The sequence below is a fragment of the Sander vitreus genome, chromosome 24 (genome assembly GCF_031162955.1).
Source record: "Sander vitreus isolate 19-12246 chromosome 24, sanVit1, whole genome shotgun sequence".
Taxonomy (NCBI): domain Eukaryota; kingdom Metazoa; phylum Chordata; class Actinopteri; order Perciformes; family Percidae; genus Sander; species Sander vitreus.
In genome coordinates, this window is record NC_135878.1 from 944,652 (window position 1) to 957,376 (window position 12,725).

A 12,725-nucleotide genomic window follows, 5' to 3' on the forward strand; every position below is an offset into this window, starting at 1 on the left:
AGGCAATCTCAGCATTTGAAGTAAGTAACTACAAGTACTGAGTACACTGACATTTATACAGAGTAAAACCTTGGATAATCAGAGGATGCACACAAACAGGTTAGAGCTTATATTCATATTTAGGTATCAGATCAAGACACAGAAACAACACATTCTTCAGTACACTCATTTATAATAATTACTTATCCAGGTTAGGATAGTGCATCTGCAGTGGACAGACATCATTTAAAGAGCCCAAAGTCAGGAGACCGAGATATGTCTTTAGTTTCCAGCAGAATAAATTCCCAGTCCATCCCTGCCTACATCAGACATTGAGATATAAATCAAACGACACACAACTCATTTCAATATAATTTAATTTAAAAAATAAATCTTTTTTTAATATCTCTTCACCCATAATAACTTCATAAACATTAAACAAATAACACTTAAATACACTCTTTCATTCCTTCTAAAATCTCTGTATTTAAGCAGTAATGTTACATTAACACAACCACATCCCTGTGGACTTTACTATGAAACTAAAATCTCCTCAAATTTTACCTTAAAATTCCACCTTTTCACCCAATGCAATATAATATTTCATAACTTATTATCTGCATGTTTTAAGGGCTTCGTAAGCGGTACAATACTTTTAACATTGCCCTTAATTTACACATTACATTCTACATATTTGATAAATCAATTAAGGATTAATTGAAGGTGTTATTAAGGTTCAGGTGAGAATTATGGATATTTAAAAGGGATTCTTTCACAGTATTACCCCAGATTAAAGGGTAAATGAATTGATAAATGAATGGATTGTATTATATTAAGGGATGTTGATGGGTTTTCTGCACGAATTAAGGGTTGTTTGAGGGGTCAAAACCAAAACATCCCTGAATTTACAGTGTACCTTAAAAGTGCTTTAATTTTCATTTAAGTTGAACATGCAGGGAGGGCTTTGTGCCACGTGTAAAGGTGTTTCAACCACTTAAATCCACTTGAATCAATTAAGAAAACACATTAAAATACCCTTAATATATTACAATCCATTAATGTGTCTAATAAACCCCCAAAATAACCCATTAAATAACAAAATACTGAATAAGAATCCCTTAAAACATCTGTACTTTGCACTTGAAAATGTTCCAGACCTCTAGGATGATGACTAATGTGTGAAATCAGTTGTCGGGTGTGTTGTCAAGCGTAGATTAAGGGACTGTTGTTTCATAGTGTCACTAAAAGTCTTTTTGGAGCTCGTTGGGACTCGGAGTGCTCTTATCTGTGTTTGTGGTTTGGAGAGAGTTCATCTGTGTCAGTCCACAGCTCCTTCTTCCCTCTTTGTCCCGCCTAAAGAACTCCCATCATACCTCAGCAGGAACACAAACGTCTCCCGCCTCAGCAGGTGATCCATCGTGGTCCCGTACGGCTCTACAGGCTTGGGTCTGGGGTCATCCCAGTTTAAAAAGTGAGGGGTTCAGGTTCCTTTCCGATAAAAGTGTCCTCCTATGTGACCTGTCCCCTCCCTCACCTGTCGTCCTGAGCCACGCCCAGCGGGTGGAGGCGCCCTGAGTCCAGCAGCACCCTGCCCAGCCAGTGTAAAAGCTGCGAGTACCAGTGGATCCCGTCACCGTGGCTCCCAGTGGATCCAGTCCAGCTGTGGATCAGCCGGAGCGGCGAGAAGGCCCAATGAGCCAGGGCGTGCTGATCCACCACGGCGTAGCAGGACGCCACCACCCCGTCCACCACCAGCGTCCCCTGCTGGGTCAGCGGTGCAAACGCCCCCCTGCTCGCCCTCGTGCTGATCCGGGTGATCCGAGACAGACGTCCCGGTCCCGCTTCACCCTGCGACACCAGCACACACTGTCCCGGCTGGGCACCACTGGCGTACACAGTCCTGAGGGCGCCGCGGGCCGGCAGCGCCCCCTCCGAGCAGTTCCCCTCGGACACAAAGATCAGGTGTGCAGCGGTGAGTGAGAGGCGGGCCCCGGCCTCTGTGTGCAGGGTGTAGAAGAGCGTCCAGGTGGCGGGGGCGCGGTCCAGGAAGACCAGGACTTGGCTGTAAAGCAGCTCCCCGCTGCCGTCGCTGCCCGTCGATGCCAGGACTCGCTCGCCAGGCCGCAGGTCAATAATGGACTTCTGAGCGCCGCTCGCCAACGTCACCAAGGCCTCGCCGGGGAAACATCCTCCAGATTTAGCCGCCACGGAGTGATCTGACAGACAGACAGACAGACAGAGAGGCGAAACAGGATGTCACATAAGTAGGAATGATCGTTTCAACATTTGTTTGACTTTTTAATTCAAACCTATGAGACACCATAACATATCATGTCATCATTTTGACCTTTCCAGCCAATACTTTTGAATAAGATACTTTCCAACTCACTATTATGACTTGATTGAAAATAATCTTTGTATCTCATTATTTTAATTATATTACCGTCTAATTTTTAATTTTCTTTAAACTCTCTTATCATTTTGACTTTCTATTTAACATGTTTGACATTTTGACTTAGGATCTCATCATTTTATGGATTTAAAAAGTCAAACCTTTGACTAATTATATGATATTTTTGAATTAAAAAGTCATATCTCATAGTTTTAACTTTAAAGAGTCAAACCTTTGACTCATTATCTCACATTTATGACTTGCCATTTCATAGTTTCGACTCAAGAACACATTTCTAGTTAGTATCTCATCATTTCTGACTATAACATGTTTATATATATTTTTTTTTTCACTTTTACTTAAAAATCTGTACATTTAATTTAGTATTTCATAATTTGAATGTACCGTGAGTATCTACTTTTATTGTCCTGGCAGACATGCACTTCTACACAAAAGAACTAAAGCACACAATCCATCTTTCCAACTCCCTTTAGCTAAATATTGACTTTATTCTTTCCTCCTCTGGACTTTAAGAACAACACACTGATAAAAGCTCCCGTTTGAATAAAGTGTGTGTGTGTGTGTGTGTGTGTGTGTGTGTGTGTGTGTGTGTGTGTGTGTGTGTGTGTGTGTGTGTGTGTGTGTGTGTGTGTGTGTGTGTGTGTGTGTGTGTGTGTGTACTTGGGAGTTCAGGCAGGATTGTGTTGGGGACAATGCGTGCAGCAACTTGAAAGTAAGACTCGAGGACCGTCTCAGGTCTATCTGGGGGAAATATTTGGGGAAGGTAGAGAGCCGAGGCCCCGTGATAAGATAAGTCACCTTGAGAGGAAGGAGCAGCGCGGGTTAATCATCTGACAACATGGCTGCAGTTCAACCGTTAAAAATGGCTCTTCCTGGTTTAGATACACAGACATGAGGGTTCTTTTAGTTTGGACTGACCATAAATAAGCAACAAAAATCTAAAATGTGACTATTTCAGAGTCAGGAATCTATTTTTTATTTAGAAATGATTTATTTGACCTTGTTATCGAGCTAAAAGTTCCATAAATAGTTTATTCAGTAGTTATGTATAGTTTAAATACAAGAAAAAAACTCAAAGTAGGCCTGCAACTTAGGCTTATTTTGATAATGTCGATCATTTTTTCCATTAATGGATTAGTTGTTTGGTGTATGACATTATGAAATGGTGAAAAATGGGATCAGTGTTTCCCAAAAGATGACGTCCTCTAATGTCTTGTTTTGTCCAAAACTCAAAGATCTTCAGTTTACTGTCACAGAGGAGAGAAGAAACTAGAACATATTCACATCTAACAAGCTGGAATCAAAGAAGTGTGACCTTTTTTTCATAAATAAATTAGTCAAACTGATTAATTGATTATTAAAATAGTTAGTATTACCTTCCTAAGTCTCTTTCCAGTTTGACCACAGAAACATTTCTCATGTTGTAAAGCAGCAGCAGTCGGAGATGAAATGTGTTGGTCAGTGTTAATCTGTGTCCTGGTGCTTTGCTGCCCCCTAGTGCCCCCCTTTCTCTCGCTGACTACATCCCCCCCTCCCCCCTCTTTTCTTCAAGAATTTTTGAGAAAAAAACAGGAGAATAATTAAAAAAAAAAAGGAGAAATGAAAAACATGAAAAAAATACCAACTTGATTGGTTGCCCTTCTGATCAAGTCAAGGACTGGGCCCTCGCAACCCGATCTGGGAGGGAAGGAGAGACAAAGGAAAGGACAAGGAGAGATAAAGTAGGAAAAAGGAGAAGGAAAGAGGGGAAAAGAAAAGGAAAATCTCAGTTACCACTCAGTTTAAAATGTGTAAAGGGGATGTTTAAACTCTGAATACTGTGTGACTTTCAGCACATCTGTGCCTTTACTTCTGGATGCCATGTGTTTGTTACTTTTCATTTGCGGAGATTAGTAGACACTGTGTTAGGTATGTGGAACCTTAATGTAAAGGAGACAATTTCCACTTTGTATTAACATGCAATCTATATGTGGTTATCCTTCTCAGGGTACGAAAAGTCTTATTTAATCTAAGTGTGAATGTGATCTGTGCAGTTCAGCCAAAACATGTTGAAAAGTAAGCTACTGAAAAAGAAGAAATAGAGCTTGAAATGATTTAAAGATACTATACAATATAGTTGTTGTGGCAACTGTTTTTTAATTATTACAACTAAAATCTAGTTAATACATTAGTTAGCGGCACACGTACCAGCGTTTTTAAGCTCTGTGATTAGATGTTTCGTACTGAAATGCACCCTGGGAATCCTCGTTAACTTCTCTTCTTTTTATCTGTAAGAAATCAGACTTTTGCTAATGCAGTTGTTCATCTTTTTATGATTCAACAAGGACAGTTTTGTCCATCCAAAACTGAAAAAGAGCTCCAACTGTCAGTCGCCAACACTAACCAGACTTTTATTTCCTGAACAGAAAGAATGAAATAGCTTCTTATAGTTTGTAACTCTGTTAGGATTTTCTAGCTTTTGCGACACTAAACTGTAAAACTCCAGGTTTCAAAACACCCTTTCAGCCACGCTCGCCTAGTTTATCTACAGCCTGTAGATATCTTTATATTTTGCTAAGTTATTATGCTTAGTTTTATGGAAAATACATAAAGAACTTTCTGATTCATGCAGTTTCCTCCTCTGAAATCCCCTGATTTGTGGTTGTTAAAAAGAAAAGATGTGCAACAAAAAAAAAGCATAAAAAAGCCACAAAAATCTCACAGAAGCACAAATATTGACGTGTACAACCTGAGGACACGTGGGGCGAGTGGCAGATGAGACAGAGGGGAATAGAAAGAGCCACCCAGATAGTTAAGATGCAAGCAAGAAGAAAGTTAGTGATCAGGGATGGAGGAGGAAAACAAGAAGTGTTAGAAAGAAAAGGCAGCGAAAAGTAGTCTTCGGCCGTTTGCACAAGGTTAATGTTTCTCTGACTGCATTTAGAGTGGAAGTTTTGGAGTCTCTGTGCCACACAATTCATCTCATCACATGTGACTTGTCGGGCTACGGTAAGACACACGGGGTGTGTGCACTGCTATCAGCAAAGTGTAATCACACTGCTGCAATTGCAAAGCCTCTACTCAAATTGCCAACAGTTGGATTAGTGATACAAAGTGCGAGTCCTGGAAGCAGTATGCACCAGTTCAGTCCCAGAACACACCGAACTTCAGCAGAAAAGATGTGTTTGTTTACTTTGAGTTTTTTCCCTGCGTGTAGTTACAAACTGTCTCAAGTCCCTGTTAACTTGTTAAAGAAACCAAATGCTTTGAGTTACCTAAACATAGCACGTTAATCTGTTTGAGTTGCATTGAATGGATGAAAAATGAAAATTGAATGAAAGTTTTGCAGACATTAAGTTCAGTATTAGTCTGGATCAAAAGAACCGTCACCTTCCGCTCTCTGTGTTGCCGTTCTTAAACAACAACTTTCAAGCAAGCGAGCTACACGTTGAAAATGGTAAGTTTTAAAGAACATTTGGATGGTGCAACAAGGCCGGCCTGCTTGGTTCTTTCAGGGAATGATTGTAAAGATTTATAAAGAATATGTTTAGGGCATTTCCTCTCTAACTGGGACGTTTTGGGACCGATTGGTGGGATTGCTGTGGATGAAGTCCACACAGAGATACACTGGTAAGAGCTAATGAGATTTAACCATGAATCAGCTAATTTAAATATCTCACGTATTGTGTCAACAGTTAACTTCATGTCATATTGTATGTGGCGTTTTCTTTAGCGGGGTGTAAATGTTCCACCAGAACAAGTTCCTTCCTGAGACTATTTAGCAGAGCCACGGTCGCTGCGTCCGGAGCTTAGCGCCGGCCAACACGATTGTGATTGGTTTAAAGAAATGCAAACAACCCAGAGTTTTTTTTCTCCTATCCCAGAATGCATCTGTGGTGTAGCCAGACCTTTACTCCACAGTATGAACATGTTGTGTACTTTCACTTGCGTTTCTTTTTAAAGATGTGTATGCTATTTCAGATCTGTAGTATGTAAACATGACTTTTAGGAGACAGAAAGTGTAGAGTGTTTAACTTTTTAAATGAATGTGAGATATATCAGATTTCTTCAGTTTGAATGTAATAAACTCTTAAAAGGCCAGCAGCGAGTTGCCTTTAGACCTGGTCTGACAATACGACGTAGTTGCCTGCCAGCTCTCTGAAACCCTTTTCCCTTTATAAATACATCTGGATTCCAGCTCCAACACGTGTCCTCCCTCACCTGACTTGACGCTGCAGTGGATGTGGGCCTTGGACTCGTAGTAGACCCAGTCAAAGCCGGCCTCCACCGCCAGTCGCGCCAGCATGGCATACTTGTTCCTGTCCCGGTCCGAGGTGGTGATGTCCACCGCCCGGCCCTCGTAGTGCAGCGACTCCTCCGAGTGGTGGCCGTCCTCGTCCCAGCCCTCGGTGACCCGCAGCCGGACCCCGGGCCACAGGTTCATCACCGAGATGGCCAGGGAGTTCAGCTTGTCTTTGCAGCGCTGAACAAAAGAGACACTTATCTGTTGATGTGCACTTTACATTCAACACATGTTGGATCATAGTGATAGAGAAACAAACTGTTGGCACACAGTTGGAAGAACATTATTACTAATATCATCGGATTCTGTGTCATTATGATTTCCCTTCATCCAGGAAAAACAGAGCAAAACTACACCAACTAACGTGAACAAATACTTTGGGCAATATGGTCAAATCACATTTAACAACCAACAACCGCTTTTAAAAGATGTTATGCTTGTTTTGTATGTGTTTATTTAAAGTTGATCACTTCCTGTCACATTATTCTCCTGTATGATCCACAGACAATATATAGAATGGACCAACAGCTCCCGTGTCTCTGGACGGAGACCAGTGAAGGACATTAGAAGCTCTTTCCCGGTGATGGCTGAGCGTTACTGCGCAGCCTCCAACTGAGAGACGACATAAATGTGACGTGAGCAACCTGTCTGAAAGTTGGAAGTCTTCTGGTAGCTGTGCCAAGAGAAATCTCAATCATTCCCAATCTAGCAGAGACGGAGAGCGTAGGTATATGTAAGGAGATAACATAGACACAGGCTCATTATTGATCACTAAAATGATAGTTAACATTAGTCATTACACTTAAACAGCTGATGGAAGTCCAAACTGCCTGAGAGCTTCTCCTGTACTATACGGTAACTCCTCTACTATGAGACAGGAAGTCTCGTGGTTATGACACAATCGTTAGCCTATTGTTATAAAAACGTCTGCTACGGAGCCATAACGTGAGCTACAAGGTAATGGAGGCTTTTATACATTGTCGTGTTTCTTTAGAAATAAACAACGGACAAATATAGTCTTTAAATGCTTCAGATGTAAAGGTATTCACCGTCAAAGTGACGTCAGAATGAATGGGAGTCAATGGGATGCTAACGGCGGGTGAGTGCTAGGTAGCATCAAAATGGCGCCATAGGAGCTACGTGTTGTGAGGAGAAGCTGACCCCCTTGGTGTGATCACAGACAGCATACTTGACCTTTGAACTTCGTCCTGAAAAGGTTTTTATGTTTGGTCTGATATACGTCTTCATACCTGGTCCTGAAGGAACAATGTCTCATTCATCATATGAACTTTAACAGTTTTTATCGTGTTGAGCTGCTGCAGCTTAATGGGTCTTGCAGGGATGAATAAAGAATTAAAAAAACAATTAAGCATATTTAAACAACTCAGGTTTAGATATTTTGATTCCAACTGGCACATTTATGTGAAATAAAACCTGTTTAAAGAGATTTTATGCATTTATGTATAGTTTATCACGTCCTGTCACATTATTCTCCAGCAGACTTGACCTTTGAACTTCTTCCTGCTGTTTGTTTGAATTCTCTGTAGGAGTTTAACACTGCTGCTGCACTCTGAGCCTCAACTTTTAAACCAATCAGACGGCGGCAGAAAAGCCCACTTCACCAAATCTCCGTCACCCCCCATCACCCCCCACTTGTCTGTGGCTCAGCCTTCCCACAATGCACCCCTGCTGTCCCGGCTCGGCCTGATGTTTGCTCTCTGTGGTGAGCGAAGGGAGGCTAAGTTAAGGATGGATGGATGGAGGGGTGGAGGTGGGACTGTGAGGTTTTAGGGTGGTGTGGGGGGGCGGCTGCTCCATGAACAAGAGGTCCTCAGCGTCCCTCTAAACCCGGAGTCTGGTCGGGGTGAGCAAACAGAAGTGAAGGACTCATTCAACTCCTCCAGCTCTCCAAAATAAATCCTCCAGTCAGCTCCGTTAATCTAATCCATAGCCAGGCCACTTTGTCTGGGGGGGGGGGTTCTCCAACGTGATATCTCAGGTGACACCTCAGACACACCTGGTGTTATGTTACCACATTAAAGGGGGAGAATGTGTTTTAAAAAGTGTCAGACTGGCCTGAACAGGGTGCTGCTTTTCTTTAAAACTAAAACATTTTGCAAGACAATTTGGGCTGAATTCAGGGGCGGAGTGGGGTGGGGGGGGCTCCAGCCCCGAATGTTTTCTCAAAAGCCCCGGATCTTTTAAGCCGACTTTACTGTCTTTCAGAGGATGAGGTTAAACAGTTAAAGAACAGTTAGACACAACATAGGATGAAGGCTCTAGAGGAAGATTTATTTCCTCTGCAACTATCATCTTATTCCCCAATGATATACACATTTTTAGGCATCCCCTTATCAAATGGCTTGAAAAATAGTGCAAATAGCTGCCATAAAGGAGGGGGAGGAGTGATTTGGTAATAAAAGGTAAACAAAAATGAAACTTTTGAAGGCCTTAAATGCCTCAATTTGGATAAAATCCGGAAAAAAACGTTTTATCTGTTGGTTTTACTTCAATTAGATCAAATGAAATAAAGCTAAATTTCCTTAATAAATCAAGGCTGCATGACTACAGGACGTCTTGTATTTCCCTGCAGCCTCTGAAAGCGTCTCGTTTCATGAATCTCAGCCTATTTAGGAGTGAAAAGTGGGATTAAACCCCATAAATGTCTCTTTCCATGTCGGCTGTGATAAGAATAGCTCGTGTCTCGGTGGCCACAGATGCCTTTTCACGGTGTTCTCTGTGGATTTTAACATCGTGTGTTTTCTCTGCGGTCACGGCAACGAGCTAGACTTCATAAATCAGACGATACATTTTGTTGGTTTTCCTTTCAAGGTATATAGATCGACGGGGGTTTCTGTAGGAGCGGGGTGAGCACTAAACCGCTGGCTGCACAAACATTGGACGCGCAGGCTGACAACATGCGCCTATGCTCACCTTTACGCTGCAAGAAATGTCCCTCTGAACAGGTCACTTAGTCTCATGTGGCGCCTGAACAGTATTGGAGATGGGGGGACACAGTCTGCAAAAACAAGTGTCTTCTCTTGATTCCAATGCAATTAGACTGTTTTAAGGATGCTTTTAAAAAAAAAAAAAAGCGGGGTGATCTGAATGTTTGGGGCAACTTTTACTTTTACGTTTGGAAATAAGTTAAATAAACTTGCACTACTTTTTTCATTTCTTTACATGTGCACTGAAAAGAGAACCAACCCTCATGAAAAAATGACACTTTTTGCAGCGTGGCTTCGCCCTGAACAGTCGCGTCTGTATGCAGCACGCAGCGCCCAGGAAAAGGCGAATAAAAAATAAAGAGGCGAGAGAAAAAAAAAATCCGTATAATTAAGGCTTCAACACAAGTGAAGTGGACTATATTTGCACATGTGCGCTGCGAAAACAAGCAAAAAGTAACACGGAATAGTAAAAGACAAACAGGAGGCTGTCTCCTGCGGCTTGGAGCCCATAAATTGTGTGCAGGTCTGCGCCGTTGACGCGCAGCGCGGCTCGGGGTGCGCGCTGCAAAAAATGTCCAGTTTGGAGACGTTTCACAGAAAACGTTATCTGAACTTTTTTTTATTTCTTTAACAAAGTTAAAGTGTGCTGAGTGCCTTTTTTCACCCTCATGTGTTCCACGATCAGGAGTATTTTTTTGTGAAAAGTGGCAAAATCTTGAGAAAAAGCAAACCGAAAAGAATCCAATAAAGTCTGTTGATTTGGGAAATGAAAGCTTTTGAATCAGGTTGTTTTGCGCTTAAGATAAATCGAATCAACTCCTCCATGCAGGCAGATTTGTCCAATCATACATAATAATAAATCCAGCATTTATCGTGCACATTCCTTCACTTAAACCCAGCCGAAGTGACTCGCTCCGGCGGGTATTTCTTGCAGTGCGCGCAGCGAGGTGACAGCTCCAGACGGGAGTGCGCGCTTTCATTCCCCACGTGGGTCTGTGGACATAAGCGCTGCAGCTCGGAGAGGAAGCCCGCGGTCACAAGAGCCAGATATAAATACTTTATTCCTGGGGAAATTGGGAGTCAAATAAATTCCACCCGGGGCCACATCAATGGCGGTCTCGTAAAAAATTCTGACAGTCCAAAAGGCGACTGTTAACTCTGGCCAGTCGGGCTAAAAACGAAAACGGTAAACATCAGTACACGCTTGACCCGGGCTCTAACCAAATACGACTTTTGGCTGTTTTTCCACCAAAAAACATGATGTTAAACAGAGGACATAGTGTTTTAATTAAGAGCGACCACTTTTCCATACATTTTTAGATGGGGTTGCCCTCTTTTACGCACGAGCTGCCCACAGTGAACCTCTGAAACTCCATGTGGAGCCGGAGAGAAGAGCTCTGATTCAAACCGCTCACCTACACAATCCAGAAACAAACTGCACTGTGTCAACAGCTGCAGAGAATTGACTGGAGAACGAGTTGTGCAAACACACATTTTGTAATCAGTTTCCCAACAGGCAGCACTGCAGGAAAAATCCACCTTAAAACCATCAAATAGCTAAAGGAAAAGTGTGAACATTGTAGTTTTATTAAAAATAAGTTAAATTAATCTTCCTGTAAGTCTGCTGCTGTGATTTAAATCAAGTGACATTTGGAAGATGTGTGGTAACTAATGACACGTTTTCCTTTCAATAGCCTTAAAACAATGTATAGTATTGGTAGATTTGACCCAACTAATTGACTGTTAAGTATTTTGCTGTGACGAGCCTTGAGTCAACAAGAAATGCGGAAAGAGATAACAGTGTCCACGCGCTTAAAGACTGGCCAAAGTGCACCTAATAATGCACTGAAAACCCTCTTAATGAGAGGTTTTAATGCTGAAAAGCCCTGGTTAAAAGGCACTACGGTGTCCGGGATGTTACCTGGGTCATCATGCGGTCTGCACCTGTGTTCTCCTCATCCTTGAAGATGATGTCGGGGTTGTAGTTCGGGGTGAGCTCCTTGAAGCGCTCAGAGTTCCGGGTTATTTTCCCTTCGTATCTCCCGCTGGCCCCTAAAGTCTTCTCGGCCACGTTGGGGCTGAATTGCTTGTAGGAGAGCGGCGCGAGCTTCCGCGGTGACCGCCTCTTGCCATAGCCTCTACCTGGCCCGCAGCCCTCGCTGACCGGCGAGAGGAGAAAGGCGCACCCGGCGAGGCACGTCACCAGCGTCGGGAGCAGCATTCTGCCCCGGGGCCGGTATGGAACCCCCCGGCGGGTGGCCAAATGTCACCGCTGGATTTCTTGTGATGCGTGTGTCCCCACCCCGCGTGGGTCACCCTCTATAATTTTAGAGTGGATGTAACGGAGCAGGACTCATTCCCGAGTCCCAAAAAGTGGCCATTCCCGGTGCGTAAAAGTGGCCAGAGCGCCGCTGGAGACGAGCTGCAAAAAGCCTGAACCTGTCCTCTGAGCTGCTGACACTCTGCTGTCCCGAGTGCGCGCGGAGGCACGGGCATAAATAGGCGAGGTGAGTTTATCTTGGCAGGCAGGTTCAAAGCTGTGTCTCTGTGTCGAAGCTGTGAGAAAAGCGCTGCAGACAGACACGGAGGCGCGCGGTGCGGAGGCTGGCTGCGCCTGCTGGGCACGGCGGTCAAAGGGTGTCCCCGCAGCGGTTTCTGCCTCCCGGGTTTGTTCTCAATGCGTCCCTGTGGCGCAGGGCTGTTGGCAGAAATGGAAATGGAAGAGATCCTACTACAGAACAGATGAGGTGCCGCGGGAGAAGAAGGAGACCGCGCCCTGCTGGACCTGCCCTCTGCTCCGTCTTCTCCTCCCATCGGGGTGGCACAGGCCCCGCGGCCGCCGCAATCTGTTTATTGTCAGCCAAGAGGACAGACAAACACCGGGCCACGAGACCGTCTGGGCTGGCGCGCGCTCCCTCTGTCCTTTGGACCCTCATCTTTAAAGTTAAGACGCATGAGCAGGAGCGCAGGTGCGCGCGTTAAAACTTTCTCACCCCTCCTCTGGAAGATCTTAGACCCTTTACAGAATGACATAACAGTCTGTGCTGTAGGCGAGGAGGTAATACACCTCTGACCACTGTTTTCTCACCGTGCAGACGTCTTA

General features: G+C 43.7%; 1 protein-coding gene across 1 annotated transcript; it reads right to left on the reverse strand.

Moving 5' to 3' along the window:
* Nucleotides 1-339: 339 nt before the first annotated feature.
* On the reverse strand, nucleotides 340-12,007 carry LOC144512757 (indian hedgehog B protein-like). Its single transcript, XM_078243664.1, has 3 exons — nucleotides 11,544-12,007; nucleotides 6,593-6,854; nucleotides 340-2,195 (listed from the first exon to the last, which is right to left on the reverse strand). Exons 1-3 carry the CDS (start codon nucleotides 11,841-11,843, stop codon nucleotides 1,510-1,512), a joined length of 1,248 nt encoding a protein of 415 aa, XP_078099790.1. The 5' UTR covers nucleotides 11,844-12,007; the 3' UTR covers nucleotides 340-1,509.
* Between the last annotated feature and the right edge of the window lie 718 nt (nucleotides 12,008-12,725).

Bases quoted from the DNA above. Each gene is read 5' to 3' on its own strand.
- LOC144512757 (XM_078243664.1), bottom strand. From the start codon at position 11,843: ATGCTGCTCCCGACGCTGGTGACGTGCCTCGCCGGGTGCGCCTTTCTC. The intron at 6,855-11,543 runs GTAACATCCCGG...TCTTTTGTTCAG, and splicing joins CAGACCGCATGATGACCCAG to CGCTGCAAAGACAAGCTGAA. The intron at 2,196-6,592 runs GTGAGGGAGGAC...TCTGTCTGTCAG, and splicing joins CCACTGCAGCGTCAAGTCAG to ATCACTCCGTGGCGGCTAAA.